We start from the raw sequence: 20887 nt of genomic DNA, 5'->3' as shown, positions 1-20887 counted from the left end.
GTCATCATCTGCATCCCCGCCATCACTGTCACCAGAGCCATCATCATCATCGTTGCAAGGTGCCACAGAGTTTCCGCTGACCAGCTCCAGGTTCTCCAGTGGACACAGATCATCGTCACCTTCGAGCAAACAAATCCCTGCAACTTCCCGCTAATTCGATATCTAAGCGCTTAAAATTGCACTTATGACGATTACGAGCTCTTCGAGCTCAAAAATATATTTTGTGTGTTATTTTGAGCTCTCCGAGCTCAAAAAGTTAGCTGCACAGAGAAAAGAGAATCGATTTTATTCCTATGTAGAATGGTAACCATTACTATGTTACATAGTAACGGAAATTTTTGTGAGAATCCTGTGTAAGTTTGCTGATAAAAATCTTAGAAATTGTGATAAAAATATGAACAACCACTCATTCGTCGCGGAATTAAATTCTGAAAATAATGTTGTTTTTTTATTTTTTTGATAAAAATTTCAATTTGTTATTACCAAAAAACATAAACAAAATAAAAAATCTCAGTTTTTTATAAATAACTCAATAACTATAGGTGATATCGAAAATCAGAAAAAGATCCTTAAAGAGGAGAAAATGTCTGAAAAAAGTCTCGACTCCCGGAACTCTAGCTTCAAAAATAATCATTTTTATTTAATGTTGAAAATAAGGTTCCGCGCAACTGCTGCCGTATTTTAGTATCAGCGCGGCCGTGTGACAAAAGTCGCGCGGAACCCTATTTTCAACATTAAATGAAAATTATTGTTTTTGAAGCTAGAGTTTCGGGAGTCGTGACTTTTTTCGAGAAATTTTCATCAAAAAAATAAAAAAACAAAATCATTATGTTTAGAATTAAATTCCGCAACGAATGAGTGGTTGTTCATATTTTTATCACAATTTCTAAGATTTTTATAAGCAAATTTGCACATAATTCTCACAAAAATTTTCGTTACTATGCAACATAGTAATGGTTACCATTATAAAATAGGAATAAGATCTATTCTTTTCACTCCATGTGTTCTGAGCTCAAAAGTCAGATAGGAGTTTAATAAAAAACTATTATAAAACTTTTAAACTGCAATTACTTTTGAATGAATAAACTGATTTCCACGCGGTTGACAGTATTCTAAACAGTTTTTCAAATTCTATGATATACTTTAAAACACAAATTGATCAGACCAGAAATTCCAGTGTAATTCGAAAAAATCACTTTTTTAAAATTTTTTTTCCTGAACGACCTCACGAACGAATCATTCGATTTTGACCGACTTGGTGGTGATCGACGTAGTTTTTTTATGTTAAGATCTGATTAGTTTTTGGAATTGATCAGTGAAGCCGTTTGTAACGGGTGTATTATCCGCTCAACTGGCCCCTTAAATTAAATTAATTAAAGCAACAGAATAAACAAAATTAATAAATAAAAGGGCGCCACCAGAATTTGTAATCGCGGTTCCTGGAACCGGAACCAGAGCTGAGCTTATCTACAGGGAGAGAGAGGGAGGAAGGTGATCTGAAATAAATAAATCTTTAATTAACAGTATATGGCCAAATTTATTAACAACAAAATTATTTAACAACTGTGCACGCTCACTCATACACTATAACAACTTAAGACCACAGTACCCTCTTATGGAGCGTCTATACTGTAGTTTCTAACTAAGTCGCGCTGTCCACTGGACCCTCACGCTCTAAGTAACCAGCGAAGCACCTCGCACAGAGACTGTCGTATGCGAGGGGACGCTGTAAACCTACACACTAAACACTTAAACTAAGTAGCCAGCGAAGCACCTCACACAGAGACTCGTATGTGAGGGGAAGCTGTTAACACTCACACACACACATAACCCACGCGTCTCACACACACTGATTTTACTTTACTTAATTTTTTTGACTTAGAAAAGTTATCACAAAATTTTAATATCAGAAAATTGTTACATTAAAATTTTACTTAATTATTTCAGTCATTAGCTAACAATTAAAACCAAAAATATTTTCACGACTAATAATTTAATTTCCAAAAATCTTGAACTAAAACCTACGCCTAAATTTATTCCAATTCAATCACGAGTTTAATACTCAACATTAATTAAATTTTAAGAATATTCTTTATAAAATTCTAACTAACTTTCTTGGACTTAATCCATGCCATTAAATATTTTATAAATAATTCCAACAGAATAATAATTTTAATTATCAAAATAATTTCAGGAACTTAGGTTCAATATAAAAATGACCACGTGGAATTTTCGATTAAATAATTGATTGCTAAAGAATTTATCTCAATATAAAATAAATTAACGAAAATTTATCCACGTGTAAATCAGTCTCAATTGCGCCGACTCTCAATAAATTAATTCTCAATAAATAACATAATATTAAATAATTATTTCATTGTAATAAATAATATTAATTAATAATAATTCAATGGTTCTTAATAATTTCCGAATAAAATAATTACCAGAAATTTGCTCTCAAAATGGACGCCAGCATTCGTTAGTGCGTAGTTATCTTTGACCTTGGGTATACGTTAACTGCGTTGTAGAAATGCGACCGACGCTTGCCTGATCCGTGCGAAGACAATCAAAATTTCTCGCTGCTTTTATTATTCGGTTTTTACTTTATTAAATAAAATATATGTAACTAAACCGATTTTTCAGATGTTCAAAATTAATATTAATTAATCGAGTAAATTAATAAAATAAATTCTCACGACAATTAACACCGCAAGGTCTTTGAGCAGTCCTCGGGTATAAACCCCCCTAGAGGAATCTCAACGGCAACTAACGAATAAAATTTAATTGCAATTAAATAATTATTGAATTATTATTAATTAAATTATTAATGAACAATTAACACCCAAAATGATTAATTAATTAAATGAGAAGTAAACCGAGTATAAACCCCGCGGTCCACTCCTGGTCCACAGAGTAATTATTGATACCTTTTTGAATATACGAAGATCTAACTCACTACTGGAGGTTGAAGTCCTAGATGTTATTGGCTTCTGTCGATAGGTAACTACTCCGGGGATCGGTCCCTCTTGATTTTGTGTAGCACACTGTCTGGCGGTTACACTACTTCTCCCTGTCACAACGCATGGCTCACCTATATAATAACCCCCAAAATACCCCCTCCTACTCTCTCTTTAGGCCCGAAGATCGAGGCGCACCAGTGCTAGTCGAATAGTTATCGATCTCTGGCGACTTATCGATGCAGGGTAATTTTACCCTGTTAAACGTTTAAAAGTTATTCCAAAAAAACCACATTTGAAAAAATTTTTTTTTGCAGTTTTTTTTAGATTTTTCCAAATCTACTGGTCCGAATCGGTCTAAATTGTATTATAATTCTAAGTTTAGTCAAGCTCTTTTGAATGGCACCAACCACGATCAAATGGGTAAAGCCGATCAGAAGTTATGAGAAGTTTACACATACACATACTCACACATAGGGATTCACACGAGAGCGAGAATTTTCTCGTCTCGTCTCGTTCTCGTCTCGGAAAAGCGAGACGAGACGAGACGAGACCTTTTTGAAAATATTCTCGGCGATACCGAGACCACATATAGCGCAACCCGAGAGTCTCGTTCTTGGTCTCGTAAAATTTTTTTTATGAAGTTTTTATTAGAAAAATTAGAAAAGATCTACATAGAGAACAATAAATTTTACAAACTATAAAATCTGGAGACCATCTATGAAAAAGTTTTTTGTAACTTTAAAAAAAAAAAACTCAAAGTTGAAACTCTAATTTTTGAAGTATACGTATTAATATTTATATTCTATATCGTAGTTTGTCAATACAAAACATCATGGTATCCTTAGCTGAGTATGATTTTTTCATATTTTTACTTCAACTTGTTCTCTTCTAATAGTTACTTATCAGTATCACTTATCATAACTACTTATTTTTGCAGATTTTTACATTTTAGATTTGAATGATTCCTTTTAAAAGATCAATTGGTTCACTTGTACTCTCGCTTGTGAATGTGTCTACAAGCGAGAGAGTCATAGATGTGTGTACTATTAAAGGAGTTTTTTTTTACTCGAAATTTTCTACCTGGAAGATCCTCTTATTTATTATAGACATACAGTAAACTTTTCTTATATTTGACTCGTCCTTTTTCAACACCTATATAAAACAATTAAATATAAAGAGTTTCCATTATAATCATTATTATGTTTTGTCTATATAATATTTCAAAAAAATATTAATTATTATATTTGTTACAAATTTGCGATAATTAACGTTATTTTTCGAGAAAAATAGAATTTACAAATATAAAAACTAATCTCATTATTAATTCAGTACTTAACGGACAACTTTTATTGCCTCTATAGCGATGTTTTGAAAGTTTAGTCTCTATTTGGACATCTGGAGAAATTTTTTGTTTTTTCCTGTACCTCTTGTAGTAAAGATTTGAACAATTATTATATACATCTGTGGGAGTATATATCATAGAACTGGTCAAATACTCAAGTATTTGGTAACAAACTTAGATGCAAAAAAAATGTTTCAAGTATTCCGTAAAAATAAAATTTATGCTAAACTGCGTGACGAAAAATTGTTCATGTTGACAACATTATGTGGATCAGAGAAATTCTCTAAAGAGTTGTTCATCAGTTTTACAAAAACTTTTGAACAGTGAAAATCTACAATTTTCCGACTTCAGATACAGTAAAATGTCGACAAGTGTGATTGTTAGTGATAATAACCCAAATAAGAGGCAAAGATCAAATGAAAGTGAAGATGAAATAAGTGAAAGTGAAACTGTTGATCAACCACCTAAAAAAAAAAACTTCAAAATTCGAAAATTTTTTCAAACTTGAAACAATTAGAGGTGAGAAAAAAGCAATATGTTTAGTGTGTGAAAAATCAAAAAAGATAAAAATTATTAGCCGAAAAGATAACAATTTTACCGGTATGAAGAGGCATTTACTGACGGCTCATTCAAACGCCTATGAAGAAGTTTATGGAAACTCAACTTCGATTCAAAAATCTGTGTCATTAGCGCAAAAAACAATTGACTGATATTTTTTCTGAACAGGTAATTTAATTTTACATCAATCTCAAACCGCTCTAATAGTGAACAATTAGAAACATTTTTTCAACCTATTCAATTAATTATGTAAAATGTAATTTCTTTAAGTGTGTGTTAAAATACTATATACGCATGTCGACATAAAATGCTTTGGGTTTGTAGTAAAAAATGTCAATTTAATTCGCAGATACATATGGGTAACAATTCAACGCCAAATTACCACATTTTAAAAATTGTATTTTTTTATTCAATTAAATTTTTTTTTTTATACGTTTCAAAAGACGCCTACCCCTAAATTATGACATTATGAGCCATTAATTTTCAAAAGCTCCGAAAATATGAACTTTTAAAAATTGTAAAAAAACAACGGCATAGTAATTTTGAAAAATTCATAACTTCTGATTTAATTATCGTTACCTCTCTTTGCCGGCGGCTATTTTTTTCGTTTAGAAGTGTAGTTTTTGAAAAAAAAAAAAAAAATAAAATAAAATAAGAACCAAATAATTTTTTTTTCACCGTTTTTTCTTAACTTTTAATTTAAATTTTGACTTTCTTTGAAGAGCGACATTTTTGATGGAAAAAAATTTAATTTACATACTTATCACTGTACAATTTTTAAGATTTCGTGATTCGGTGTGGAATGATCCACATATTATATTCACTATTTTTAGTCAAAAATTTTAGTAGAGTTGTATAAACATAAAGGAATTTTATGTTTTAGAATAAATTATCATCGAAGAATTATGAGGCTTTAATTGTAGAGTGGATGGCGAAGAAAAAGTTGGCCTTGAGTTTTTTCGATGACGATGACACTCAAAATTTTTTTCATATTTTGAATCCCAACATCAGTGTCCCCAGACGTAATTGTGCTCGGCGAATGGTAATGGAGCATTTTCACATTCAACGAGTGAGAGTAAAGGAAATTTTGAATAATAACTGTTCTAAATTTTCATTTACCGTAGATGGCTGGACTTCGGTGAACTTCAGGTACATCTTCAGGTCATATTACGGCGTAACTATTCACTTTATCGATGATAATTGGCAGCTACAATCTTTAGCTTTAGATTTTGTACCTTCTTGTGGTCGACATAGCGGAAAAGATATCGCAAAAGTTTTTTTTAAATGCATTAAAGAATACGCGTTAGAGAATAAGATTCAAGGAATAACCCTTGATAATGCAGCGGCAAACACTACATTTATGAGTGAATTAAATGTTTTGATGGCAGAAAATTACCAATCTTTTGATCATATCAATCAACATTTTCGTTGTTTTGCCCATATTTTGAATATCGGTGTTCAAGATATTATGAAAATGTTAAAAGTAGACTTTCTTAAATCTGAGAGTGATATTCTGGACAGTTTAATCTCTAAAGTAGAAAATGTTAATGATGAAGAACTCAATCATGACGTTTTAGATGAAAACGAATTGTTTGAAATGACTTCAATTGATTTCAGTCCATCATCCGCTATTTGTAAATTGCGCAGTACTTTCATTAAAATAAGAAAGTCTGAGCAATTACAAAATAAATTAATTGATTTTTGTAACATCACAAAAACAAAATATATTAAACCTATTTTGGATGTTAAGACAAGATGGAATAGCACTCATGATATGATTGAAGTAGGAATTAGTTTAAAAAATAGTTTAAATTTATTCTGGCTGAGTCACGAAAATAATAAAAGTATAAGTATGTTAAGACTAAATGAAAATGAGTGGTTATTACTTGAACAAACATGTATATTTTTAAAAAATTTCAAAATAGTTTCGGAAGCAATTTGTGGTGAAAAATACGTGACGCTACCAATTGTTGTTGTTGCTTTTAACATACTTATCTCAGATATTGATTCGACAATTTTTGAGTTAGACAATAAAGCAAATCGCACTGTTGTTGATGAAACTTTATTAATTGCTTTTCAAGCATCTAGAGATAAGATGTTAAAGCATTACAGGAAAACCAATTGGGTTTATTGTTCGAGTTTGATTTTAGATCCTCGGCATAAGGTCGAAATATTCGACAAAACCGATTGGGGTAAAGAAATAAAGAATGAATCTATCCTGTTTTGAAGAGTGTTATAAAAAATACGCTAAAAACACCCTCAATAATCAACCAACTAAGAGCGTTGTCATTGAAAGCTGTAACGATTTTATTAAAAAAAGTATTGATATTAATAGCCTATATAAAACTTCGAAACATTGGAAAGTTGAGTTTGAAGAGTATTTACGATTAGAAAGAGAAGATAGAAACACAAATATTTTGGAGTGGTGGAAAGTGCATGAAAAAGCTTTTCCTACCCTTTCCAAGATGGCCAAAGATTTATTTAGCATAATGGCTACATCCGTACCTGTTGAACGACTATTTTCTACAGCAGGTACACGGTGAGAAATTTCTGTAGAAATTTACTATGCATACATAATAAGACTGAACCTTAATGACTCAATTCAAAATATTACCATAAAAATTTAAGAATATCATATTGTACCAATCAATATTTACTAGGGACCATAGTAAATTTGACCATGCAACTGTTACATAAACATATATAAAAAATTTTCGTAAACTGACAGAACAAAAACTGTTAGTGTGCTTAAAACTTTTCATTATAGTTTCATAGTAAAATTTCTATTGCTCAGTCGACAATAAAAATTTATAAAAAAGTTTCACATTTAGTCACGTGTACTCGGTTTAAATTTAAAATTGTGACTATGAAATTTTCAAATGTCCCATAGTAAACGTATGCGCGTCAGTCGCGACGCGCGCTCTTTCATTTTTTCGTGCTGCTTTGTTTTGTCAACATCTGTGTACAGACGCTATCAGTAGTAGTTAACGGTGTTATGAAAATTGGAATAAACATTAAGTTTTAAATAAATATTAGTTTATAAATCCATCAACACATGAATAGTTGATGAAAATTTGTAAGATTCATAAATAATAAAATATTTAATAATTTACCGTGAAAAATTAAAATGAAAACAAACATTTGATGGTTAACCTGCAACCGACACTTCTAATAATAATAAAAAATAATTTAAAAGTTATATATTGTATTTATAATTATTCATAATAAAATTAACTGCCAAAATAAATCCTACGTTCATTGTTAAAAATGAAAAAAAAAAATAAAAAAAACTATATTTTAAAAAAATATTTTTAAAAATTATTGCAAACAAAAAATCTTGTTTGGTTTGATATTTTTTGATTGCTAAAACATTTTTTACTCTAAAATTTTTTATTTTTTACAAACGTTTTCTTATTTTTTTTTGCTATAGTACATTCGGAAATTTAAATTATTGCATATTTCATTTTACTATGGTACATTTCAATTTCTACCATTTACTATGTCTGATTTCATTTGTTTCGGAAATTACTATGGGCCATTGTAAAATTTTATTCTGAGTCAATAAGGTTCACTAGTAATATGCACTATTGTAATATCTAAAATCCATGCAGAATAAAAAATAATTGAAATTTCTCACCGTGTATGATCATGACAAAATCACGTACATCATTGAAAGATGATGTGATGCAAGCGTTATTATGTTTGAATTCTTGGTCATCGTGTAATTTAAAAGATAAAATTAAGAATGTCAAAACTTAAATAATTTATGTATATGTAAAAATATTCTTGTATAAAGAACGTTTTAATTATAGTTTAAAAAAATAATTTATTATTTATTTTTCATTTTATATGATATTTGTTCTTAATATTTAGAACTAAGCGAGACAAGACGAGACAACTGGTAACGAGACGAGACAACTAGTAACGAGACGAGACCGAGACTCGAACGAGACTTAATTTTTTCGGAATTTGCGAGACCGAGACGAGATTTTTAGTATTCTCGCCTACTCTCGTCTCGTGTGAAGCCCTACTCACACACATAGTAACAACATCGAGGGGGTAGTCCGGGAAGCTTCCTGTGACCTTAAAACGTCGAGATCTAATGAAAACTCGATTTTTGCAAAGTGGGGTGAATCCAATAACTTCCCGATTTTCTTAGCGGGAAATTAAAAATTGTTAAAAATATGCCTTTTTGCCGGAGTAAACCCATGTAACCCCTTAAGATAATGTAAAATAAAATCAAAATAATGTAATATTACCCATTACCATCAGCTTGCTTAAAAGAAAATCTTTTTGACTTGATAACGTCTTATAAATTGATGAACACCGACAGCGCTCACGAAAAAATGTCGCGTTCCGCCTGAGCCTGTGCGTGCAAGCGAGAGCGCGCAACAAGCAATAGAGAGGCACGATCAAACAAACGATAGAGAGGCCCAAGCGTTGGCTTGTGACACATATATCTCTCTTTTCGCGTAACGTCAGAGCTAGCAGTCAGAATATTGTTTTATAACTAATTGTTCGTGATTATATTTAAACAAATTATATCAGATTATTATTGTTGATAATATTAACCCTTCGTTGGTCGCGCTATGAGCGATTCCCCGCTTTTTTTTTTCAATTCGTTATAAAAAAAAAAATAATTTTTTCCAGCCTTAAAAAATTTAGCTATTCCTTCTTCAATTCATTTAGCATGCACCTAAACAGTTTTTAAAGTTGTAGGTATTTTTATTAATTAGATATTAAATAATAAATGTCGTAAGAACATGGAATCGCGGCGATTCCCCGTAAGCGCGACCAAACCCGACCATGAAATTTTATTCGCAGCATTGCCAATTATATGAAACTTGAATAAATAAAAACAATATGGCCGTCATCAGCTGTTATAGTTGTTATGCGCATGTCCCATAAAGTTATTTATTTAATTTATTTGTGCAATGTTATTGTAAGTAATTTTAATATAAAAATAAAAATATAAATAAATAAATATAAATATAAATATAAATAAATAAATATCATTACGTGGATTGGATCACAAGAATAATAATATTACTACTGTTCCAAGTCATTATTCTTAAATAATAATTCTTAATATATATAATTTCTGTTCTTATTATGTGTTCTTATGTATAATTCTTAATTATATGTGAATGTTATAAAATGTAATTTTTCAATAAAAAAAATATTAATTTACGAGGAACTTTCATCATCCATTTGATTTCATTGTTCTATTGCGCTAATTATTAATTTTTATTTCATACCAACTCAAATTTTACCGCGCTTACTTAAAAGTATACTTGGCAACACTGTAAGAAAATTAACATTGCGGCGATTCCCTAACCACGCGACCAATGAAGGCGGGCAGTGAAGCGCGACCAACGAAGGGTTAATAATTGTTAATAAATAATATCAATTATAAATAAATAAATAAATTAATAATAATTATAAACGATAAATTAATAAAATAATTAATAATAAAATAATAATAAAAAATAATAAAATAATTAATAATAAAAAATAATAAAATAATTAATAATAAAATAATAATAAAAAATAATAAAATAATTAATAATAAAATAATAATAAAAAATAATAAAATAATAAATAATAAAATAATAATAAAAAATAATAATCATATCAATTATGACGTTATCACATAAAACTATCGTCCATAAACCGACTTTACAGACAACCAATTTTTTTTTCCACAATAAATGTTTGAAACAATAAATTTAATATTTCTCAATAAATATATTCTCTTATTCCTAATAAAATTCTTCTATAACTCTTTTTCTTGTTTCTGAAGAAAAGTTTTTTGATCAAAGCTAAAATCACAATCAATTGGATAGTGTTTTTATGAAACTAAAGAAACTATTACTTGTTACAAGGAATTCAAGTAAAAAATAAAATACTTAATTGAAGTAACAAATATTTAAAATAAAAAATTTCATATTTCGAATTCTTAAAAAATTTTTACTCTCAGTGATAATGAACAACAAAAGTAATGAATCTAAAAAACAATAATAATAATTATTAGATTTAATTTTGAAAAAAAAAAAAAAAAAAGTCTTACCTTCAATGCTGAGAAAAAACCACGTGCCATTATTACGTGAGCTAGGTGATCTATCAGGAAATATGACCTTGCATTCGTACCAACCTTGATCACTTTCCCTGATGTTGGTCAAGTTAATACTTCCCTGTCCGTACTCTTGAGCTGGTCGATCACCCTCCAACAAGTGAATCCGACCTGCATAATCTTCGGCAATAGAGAGGACACTGTTAGCCTGTTCATAACCCGGAACTTGGTACCAGGAAAATATCGTTCGACCCTGCAACGTTAGACGCATCATCAATTATCGCGAGTTAAAGTCCTCGCTCGTCCTCATCCGCGGCATGAAAGATTCGGTTCATCCGGTCCGTTTGTTGATTATCATCACCATTAACTCATATATATGTAGTACTCATGTATAGTTACGCGTTAATTCTTTAATAGTTAATTCCAATCAACTCAATAAATAATAACACTAGGCTTGAGACTTGTACTCTATTATTTTTATTATTTTTTTTTTTACTCAATTTTCTATGCTAAATAATTATTCAATAGTCGCTTTAATGGTATATGCATGAATAAAATATTATAATCACAAATTCAATCATTAATTTTAATTATAATTTGAATAGTTATATATACGATTTAGATTGTACCATCAATATTAACTATTATCGTCTACTGCATATACCATGGGCTGCATATGCTGATTAAACAAAATATAACATGTCGTATACCGGTAATAATTTAATACCTACTAATCATCAATTCCTAAGTAGTTTCCTGCATTCAAATTACTTTTACTCAATTGATGATTGTTGTAGTTTTGTGTTATACTTTAATCCAGAAAGGTTACAGTTAGAAAAATGTAAATAAGTTTTCATTTAAATAAAATACAAAAAGAAAACTTGACATATAATTTTAATTACTGTTTAACAATTAATAATTTTTGTCAACTTTATTGATTTGTAATAAGTAACGATATGCAGCATGATCTTAATGTTTATTAAATATGACATATTATGATGCTTGATGAAGATCAAATATACATCAGGTGTATTTGATTTAGTGAACATGACCTTTGTTCACTTTCTTGTTAGTTTCATTAGATTACAAAAAAAAAAAAAAAAAGATTTATAGAATGAAAAAATTTTTCAGAAAAACCGAAATCGTTTTGAAAGAAAAAGATATTTTTTAAAGAAGAAAATTGGTTCTTTAATAAAGAATTTATTTTGATAGATACTTCTTTGAAAAAAATCGTTGTTTTATCAATCCTGCTAATTAAAATATTTTAATTTTAACAATTTAATTGGCAAAATTAAAAAATTTTTTATATTTTTTGTTTAAAATATTTTCTGCATTATGTACTGAATGGTAAAATTTATGTTATGGTATTTTATCAAAAATTCGATAAGATTCATGAACTTAAAATCAAACTTTCGATACTTCAAATTTTATAAATAACTCGAAATCATGATTAATCGAGAGTACTAGATTTATTTCCTAATTTTTTAGAAATCAAATAAAATGTTTTACTAAAAATTTACGTTTATTTAAAAATAAAAATTCACAAAATTTATTTTATAACGTAACTATATTAGATACTAATTAATACTTCAATTAATAGTTTTATTTTAATTACGAGTTAATATGTAATTAAAAAAGTTGTTGAATGTTTTTCTAAATTTCATGTAATTATTATATTCCTTTGTTTTGTTACTTCTAAATGAGAATTACAGTCAGACGGGAATATTCTTAAATTCATGTTTATCCTGAACAAACCTCAATCATTAAAATTTTTCCAATATTGCAATAAAGCGAGAAAAAAAGATTTTCACACTGTGAATAGATTAACTTGATTCAAGAAAAAAATTTATAACTAAGAAAATTTGTTATAACAATCTCATCATCTATAATCAAAAAGAAAAAATCATAACCCAAGTAAAATTTACTTAAACCAAAAACTATTCTTTAATTAAAAAATTTTTCTGTTTAATTTTTTTTTTTTTTATAAAATCTTGTTTAATATTAGAACTTACAAATTTTTAAACACAAAGTAAAAAATTGAACCTTAATAAAATTGAAGTTTGATCAAAATCTTTAAACTGTAAATTAATATTTGCTTAAAATAAATCTTGTTAAATCCATAAAAGTTTAAATTAACAAAATTCAAATTTTATAACAATAATAATAACTATAATACTTGGCTAAGAAAGGTTTACTTATTGGATTATTTCTTGTTAGAACTTAATTATTAACTTATCAATAATCAGAGAGATAAAATAGCAATAACAGTCGTGTATTTTAGCTGTTCGTAGATTCTGCTATGATTATTTTTTTCTGCTTACAACATCCAATAAAAAGTAAGGAAATAATTAACAAAAATACTTACTTCTCGATTCCAGTGTAATATATAAGGTATCGGTATTTCGTGTGGAAAATCAAGATGACAATTAAATACAACGTAATCACCTACAGCTGCTGTAAAATTGTTCGAATCTCTTTCTTCGTCTAACATTAATCCGTATCCCAGTGCTGGCAAAAATCAAGTTAAAAAATTTATAAAAACCAAAAAATCGTAGCTCTCAAGAATTCTTTATCTAATACCAATTCAATACAACCAAAAACAATGTTAATCTCAATCATTCGACGTAAAGAACATTTATAAAATTAAATTACCAAAAAAAAAAGACCAAAAATTTTACCTGCGTAGCACAAAATGATAGTTGCAAATCCACGGTACCATTTATTAGCCTCCGGATTCATTTTAAGTGGGATTATTAATAAAGTTCACAAAATGATATTAATAAATAAAACTAGTGGTGTATTATGTCACCGGAATTTTATTATTAAAACTAATAAAAATAAATATTAAACAATAACAAAGTCTCGGCACAAAAAATACCGCACGAGCCGAGCACATTTGTCACCTTCACCTTCACTCATTAATCTCCACCATCAATGTTATCACTCAAGCCATCATTTCAAAACTTTTTATTTTTATTCTATTCCTCTACTTATTTAATTTTATTCAATTTAATTTTTTTATTTTTATTTAATAAATAGGTAAGTAAATAATTTACGGTAAAACTTATTTCTAAACTTTCTTCTTTAAATTTAAAAGCTGACACTGAACATACTGATCAACACCGAAATAATTGTTGGAGGTGAAGGTTAAATTTATGAACAAAAACAGTTGAATTTTAGTGTGTTAGCGTTATCAGTAATGTTAAAGGTGGAAAATAAAACAAGCTGACCCGTAGTTTAACGGAGAGTGGTCGAGAAGCAGAAGAGATAACCAAGTAATTGACGGAGCTTGCCAGTGCAGAAGTCGTTCTTGTTAAGCGGATACATTCTCAGAGTGGGGGATTAAATTAATTCAACATTTATGGGCCTGTCCGCCACATTGTTGTAATCACAGCAAGACAAGCCCTCGCAATACAATGGTATATAGTGTATAGTCAAGGGTGCGGTGATCAGGTGTGCTTTTCAGAGACAAACTTTTTTTATACTTCACGGATTGGGCTAGATCTATTATCAAAGGGAAAATTTTCACGCTTTGCTGATGCTCTTATTTATCATTTTTTGCTTAATTTTCAATATGTAACATGTTATATTATTTACAATCAAATTTAGTATTATTTTTTTTGAATCAAGCAGATTTTTTGAAAAATTCGTGTTGTAGTGAAATTTTGTAGGGTTAATATTTCATTTTGCAGTGACTAAAAATGAAATCTCTTGTAACAAATCTGAAAACTAACCTTAGAGATCGGTTCTGGAGTTTTTCGCTTTATAAGTTTTGTCACGCGATGTCTCGCAAAGCAATCACCAATTTTAAATATTATCGAATTTCGGATGTATGAAAAATTTTCAAAAAATGGAGAAGCAAAATGATTGTTCATATTTTTAAAATATTTATTTTGTTTCGTTAATTAAAATTGTTTTTTTGCCGAAACAAAGTTTTTCTATAATCTATGAATTAAATATAAAATAACAATTGAAGTGCATTCAGAAGGTCCAGCGTTCGAATCGTAGCATGGACCAGAATATATTGCACGCCTCATAAGCGAAGCGTTGAGGTAGTGCTCCACTCTCGACATTTCAAAAAAAGCAGTTTTCTCGAAACTGAAATTAATTTTTTGTTATTTATATCGCACTTACAGGTTAATATGAGTACAATTATATCAATTCAAATAATTTGTCAGGCACCTAAAATATATTTCAATACCAATTTATTTGTTTAACATAGTAAATAATAACATTAAACTTAATCTTTTTTGGACGTCCGTGTATGGATGGGTGTATGTGGCAGGGAAATTGCTCGAAAACATGATCGTACCGGAATAATTTTTTTTTATTATCTAAAGTAACACACGACAGATTTTCTCAACTAATATGAGCGTTCAATTCACTGTCGTTAAATTATTATTTATAAAAAACTAATACATGACTGTGGATTTTTTTGTATATCTATCTATATATTTTTTTATAGTATTTTTTTTCCTCACCTTAGAGTTATGGCGCCACTAAACCATAGCAGAGTTTTCTGTTTTTTATTATTTTGCTTTTTATCTTTTATTTTAATGAATTTTATTGTGAAAAATGAGATTATGAGGCGTGCACTTTTGGATTTTCCAAACTTTTTTTTTCTCTGTTATCATTAAAGTCAACATAAGAGTTAATTCATCTGTTATAGTTACTGATACCAAGTTAAAAACTCCATATTTGTAAACACTTAATTACATTTTTTTATTCATTAAATTTTATTGCAAAGTCAGAATTAGATATTCCTCAATATAGATCGAGGCTTTTTATCCAAAAAATGATAATTTTGCCAAAAATTTATCGAAAAATTATTAGGAACCTTTTCTATAGAGCGTTCGATTTCTTACAAAAAATGTATCGGCTAGCTGATAAATCGCTTGTATGACAAGATATAAAATTCCCAACTTTAAAATATTTTTTTCCATATTATTATTTACACAATAAGTGGAAAATTTTAATTTATGACTTCCAAATATCAATATTAGAGTTCTAATTTTGACAGGGTCTTTTCTTGACATCCTCTGATGAAATTTCATGATCATTTGAAAAAATCAAATTTGTCGTTTTCTTTGATCCACTAATTAGACATATATGACCATATAAGGGCCTTATATAGCTAGAGGTATATTAAGTTATATCTGAAGATATTGTCATATCAAGCTAGATATTTAGATCAGACCATATATGGGCATATAAAGACATAAAAAATTGTATATGGTCATATCAGGTTATAGTAGAAATTTTTTTCATAGGTATTTTACGGCATATACTATTATCATGATAAAAAATTATCCAACTTCTTTATTTGGTATTTTATAAGACGCATCTTTGATCGCCTCAGACAATCTACATAAGTCATATGAATACTTACCACATATCGACGTTCTAATTAACAAATCGTCTAACTCCATTTTAGAGAATCTTCCATTTGTACGAAAAAATAATTAGTTCAAAATTTATTATCACTTAAAAAAACCATTTTATATCTAATAGAGGTATAATATTTTGGTTTGAATCATTCAAATAATTCATAATTAGACTACTGCTACATCAAAATTTTTAAAAATCACCCTCCAAAAAATAAAGAGTTAGAACAATTGCTAATTAGACCGTCGATATCACCTATGAAGTATATAAAGCCAACTTCATGTTCTTCTGAAAGATCTTCGTTGAGATTTCAACTAAATTTTTTTGAGTGATGGAGAAAAAATGACATCCAATTTGAGAAACAATTAAAGATTTGCTGATGTAGAAAAGTTTATTGAGATCCCAAATTTTGAATGTTTTCAGGTATTGAATGTAAAATTTAATATTTAAACAATTGCGTTCAATTATCTAATCTTATTGGTTGCGATATGATCATATTACGCCATAAAGAGAACGACTTGATTGGTTTATTCTGCAAGAGGCGTGAATTCTTAATATGTCTTTTATCTAAGATGTATTTATGCCATGGAAATTATCGAACACTATTTATCATTTGAAATAAAAAAACTTAATGGCATAAAAAAATAATTTTTAAGAAAATAATAAAATTTTTAACGAAAACGTATTATGTAGATATATTTATTATCAGTAATTAATACTGAGTATTAAAAAATTATAAAACGTGTAAGTTTATATTTTTCTCTTGCCCAATAATGTAGCACGCAGCATTTACGTGGGTGACCTCAAATTACGTCACATCCGTCCCTATATCTGTATTAGCAGACTGCCCACAGCCCACAGCCTTGTCACACTATTGAGCTAATAGATCCATTCGCATGGATCACCAACCAGGATTGGACGTGATTTAGACACTGAAATAAACCATTACAAGACAACATTCAGCTGTATTCATTACATTCAATAGGGGATGCTCTTTTTATTCTAACATTTTCGAGTTCTTTGATCTCAATTTCTATTCAATACAAAGCATTATTTTTCATCTTGAAAAACCTTTTTATTAATCATTTTTTTTCATTTTGTATAAATCTATTTAAACTGTTGATTCTGATATTTGTTGACAAAAGACAATTAACATTGTAATTATCATTATTATTAGTTTTTACAATAATTTAAGAAGTAGATCGAGGTTATCAAGTTTGGCTGCAACCACTTACTTAGACCTTGGAGCTATGTGGTCACGCGTTTCCGAAGAAGATTGAATTATCGAATTACGTCGTCTAGCTACCACGTTATACGTATTATATATTGTACTATATATGTATGCTAGTTATATATTTACACATATATTTCAAAAGTGAGAAAAAAGTAATTACGTAATTAAATGATTGTATGAATCAGACAGATCATCCCAACACTAAATTGTTAAATATAATCATAATCAATTATGATTAATATTATAATTACATTTTTCTAATATCATCATGGGAATATATTATATTAATATCTATTCACATGATCATTATTTACATTAATACATATGTGAATATGATGATTTATGACTACGTGAATATGAAATAAATCTATCATAAGTATATGACTACATATAAATGTGATACTAAGTCTATAAGAACGTTAATACTAGACAGAGAGCAAAACTGAAACGTCAAAGCTACAGATAAAAACATTTTTATGCTTCAGAATTTGGAAAAATAATTTTTAAACGTAGAAGCTTTTTATTAAATTTAAATTTTTTCCATATGACGGTAAAGTTTTAATTTTTTTTTAACTTCCCGCTATGAAATTTTACAAGTTGACTTTTTTTGAAAATTTGAGAGAATCAGATCAACAGATTCTGGAAAGTTTAAAAATTTTAATTTTGAAAAATAAGTTTTTTTTTTATTTCAATATTTTACAAGCTACTGTGCTGAACAATTCCAGAACTTAATTAGCTCTATTTTTCAAAAGCTTTGTTAAATGTCGCAAACTACATCAAAATCGATTAATTAGTTAAAAAAAAATCGTAGTTTGAAAATTTTCAAAAAATTATCTGTTAAAAGTTAGTTTCAAAAGTTTAGCCATATTCAATTTTTAAACTTTCTTCTTTAATTAATTTAAGCTTAGAAAAACAAGTGAATAGTTAAAAACCGCATGATTTGGTTGACTCGATGAAAAGATCACAGTTCAAAAATTTCCAAAAAATTGTTTTTTAAACGGCTAACCAGTTTTTGAACTTAAAAACAAACAAAATAGTCAAGTTTCTCTAAAATCTTTCAATTGACGTTTCTATTTTGCTCCTGCCACTTCTTATTTCAATTACTGGAGTTCAAAATAATGAAATAAAAAAAATTAGTAAAACGGTTGACTCTACAAACCATTCTTGCCACTTCTCACTGACTTCAAATGCAAAGTGCATCAAATTTCATAAATAAATTAAAAAAAAAAAAAAAAACACTCAAAATATTTCGACTACGATATCTCTTGAATGAATCGATTGATTTTAGTGCAGTTTATAGCAAATGACGCAGTTTTTTAAGTTCTAAAAATATTGTGTCATACAAAATCGATTGGGTTAGAAATTTTAAAGTTACATTGAAAAGATGTTTTTTTCCAAATTTTTCGTTAACGATATCTTACAAACGAAAGAACCGATTTTGATTTCATATACGGCATTCGACGTCTTTTTTTTAGGTCAAGAGCTGATTAAATTATGAAATTGATCGATAAAGCAGCTCAAAAGTTATTTTGACAGAAAATTATTTTAAAAACTTTTTTTTTCGGTTTTTTTGAAATTTCTAAAAATTTATTGCGTCGAATTGTTTAAAATTACGAGAAAGTCGTAATTTCGCGAGTAGTTTCGCTGAACCATTAAATAATGCTAATGTCGTTCAAATCGGTCGAATCGTTCAAAAGTTATATGAAAGATTTATGCACACTAAAAAAAAATTAACTTAAATCAAGAGAAAAATTCTTGAATCTAAAAAATAATTTTGAAGATTTTGAAGTTTAATTGTCTTGAATTAAGACGAAACATTCTTGAATTAAGTAAAATTTACTTAAATCAAGAAAAATTTTTTAGTTTAAGAATACTTCTTCTCAAATCAAGGAGATGAAGTTCTTCAAATTATTTACTTGATTCAAGTTAATCAATTACTTCCCAATTTTTGAAAATCATTGACTTTCATAGCGGTAATTTAAAAAAGCTCGGGATATTAACAGAAATGAATAATAATAGAGAGAAACATTATGTTTATTTTAAAACTATGACTTGTCATTGTTATTAAGATTATTTTTATTCTCTGAAACTGCTTAATACTCGAACAGATAGAATACAGGTTAACAAAGGCAATTGTAATGATTAGAAGAGGGTAAAACAGCTCGTGTTTCGTATGCATCAAGCTGTGCATCAAATCGTGAAAATTACACCACTCATTATTCTGTTGGTTAAAATGAGTGATTATAGGATTATACATATTATTAAAGAATGTCTTATGTACATTAATTTAAACGTAGTTAAATTTATGAGTGTGGCAAATATAAAATTTTATTTTTTTCATTTCTTTTTTTTTTATTATTTCTTTTTTAATAATAAATTCTCTACAATTTTTATTTTTTAATCCCAGTTTATGGACTACCATAGGTCATAGAAAAGCACGTGAAATACTCTATTTAGAGTTAAATAATATTAAATAAGAAGAAATGTGAAGAAAAGATACAACAGTAAACAAATGATAAATTTTCTTCTTTTTAATCAGATACATAGTTTATCAAATAATAATAATCATGAATTATAACTATGCAGATGAATGATTCAAATAAATTTTTTATCTAAGTCTATTATAATTGTAAAAGTATAAAATCATAGCATACATCCTAAGAAATTAATTAATAATAAAATTGTACTGAAATTTATAATTAAAAGTTATAATAAACTAATATGGTTAAGTTAATGAATATAATAATATGATAAATCGCGCTTATGGTCGCAAGGCCAGTGGATCCGTTCCCGACAGCCATGAGATTTAAAATATATTTACGTTTAGAGTATTCATCAGGTCTTTGTTTTAACAAATCGATTGAAATGTCTACTTAACAATAAAACTCATATTTTACAACTATAATCTTAATTACACTAAAATAACAATTTTTTTTTTTAATTTTCACTATTTTTAAAAATGTTTTCCTTTTCTGAGAAGTTAAAGTAAAAATTTAGAAAAGCCAAATTTTATAATCCAGATTGGACAAATTGATGGAAAAATTCACTTGATTCAAGAGAAGAAATGTTGAATTACAGAAAATAGGTTTATTCGAACGAAGAAAATTTTTAAGATTGAATTTGTTTTGGAGTAAGAAAAAATTGTCTGGAGCAAAGAAAATTTTTCTTTAAGTGAGATAATTTATATTTTTTAATACTGTTTTAAATCAAGAAAATTAGATCTTCTATGAAAAATTTTTTCTTTCTGAGCAAGAAAATTATTTTCAAGAATTTCTTTGTTTTGAATTAAGCGAAAAAATTAATTAACTAAGTAAGATTTCGTTATTCCAGGAAAA

The 20887-nt window shown here is 28.1% G+C and overlaps 1 protein-coding gene across 3 annotated transcripts in view; it reads right to left on the bottom strand.

Annotated features, from left to right (window-relative positions):
- LOC123270266 (protein borderless) overlaps positions 1-14221 on the bottom strand; it is a 55842-nt gene extending 41621 nt beyond the window's left edge. For all 3 annotated transcript variants that reach the window (XM_044736247.1, XM_044736248.1, XM_044736249.1), the window contains exons 1-3: positions 13612-14221; positions 13299-13441; positions 10931-11186 (exon numbers count right to left, since the gene is read on the bottom strand). In XM_044736247.1, the coding sequence (XP_044592182.1) occupies positions 10931-11186; positions 13299-13441; positions 13612-13672 (460 nt within the window). In that variant the 5' untranslated portion in view covers positions 13673-14221. The remainder of the gene's footprint in view (positions 1-10930; positions 11187-13298; positions 13442-13611) is intronic.
- Positions 14222-20887: the final 6666 nt, after the last annotated feature.

This window comes from Cotesia glomerata, linkage group LG8 (assembly GCF_020080835.1).
Source record: "Cotesia glomerata isolate CgM1 linkage group LG8, MPM_Cglom_v2.3, whole genome shotgun sequence".
NCBI lineage: Eukaryota > Metazoa > Arthropoda > Insecta > Hymenoptera > Braconidae > Cotesia > Cotesia glomerata.
This window is presented reverse-complemented; position numbering and strand designations above follow the sequence as displayed.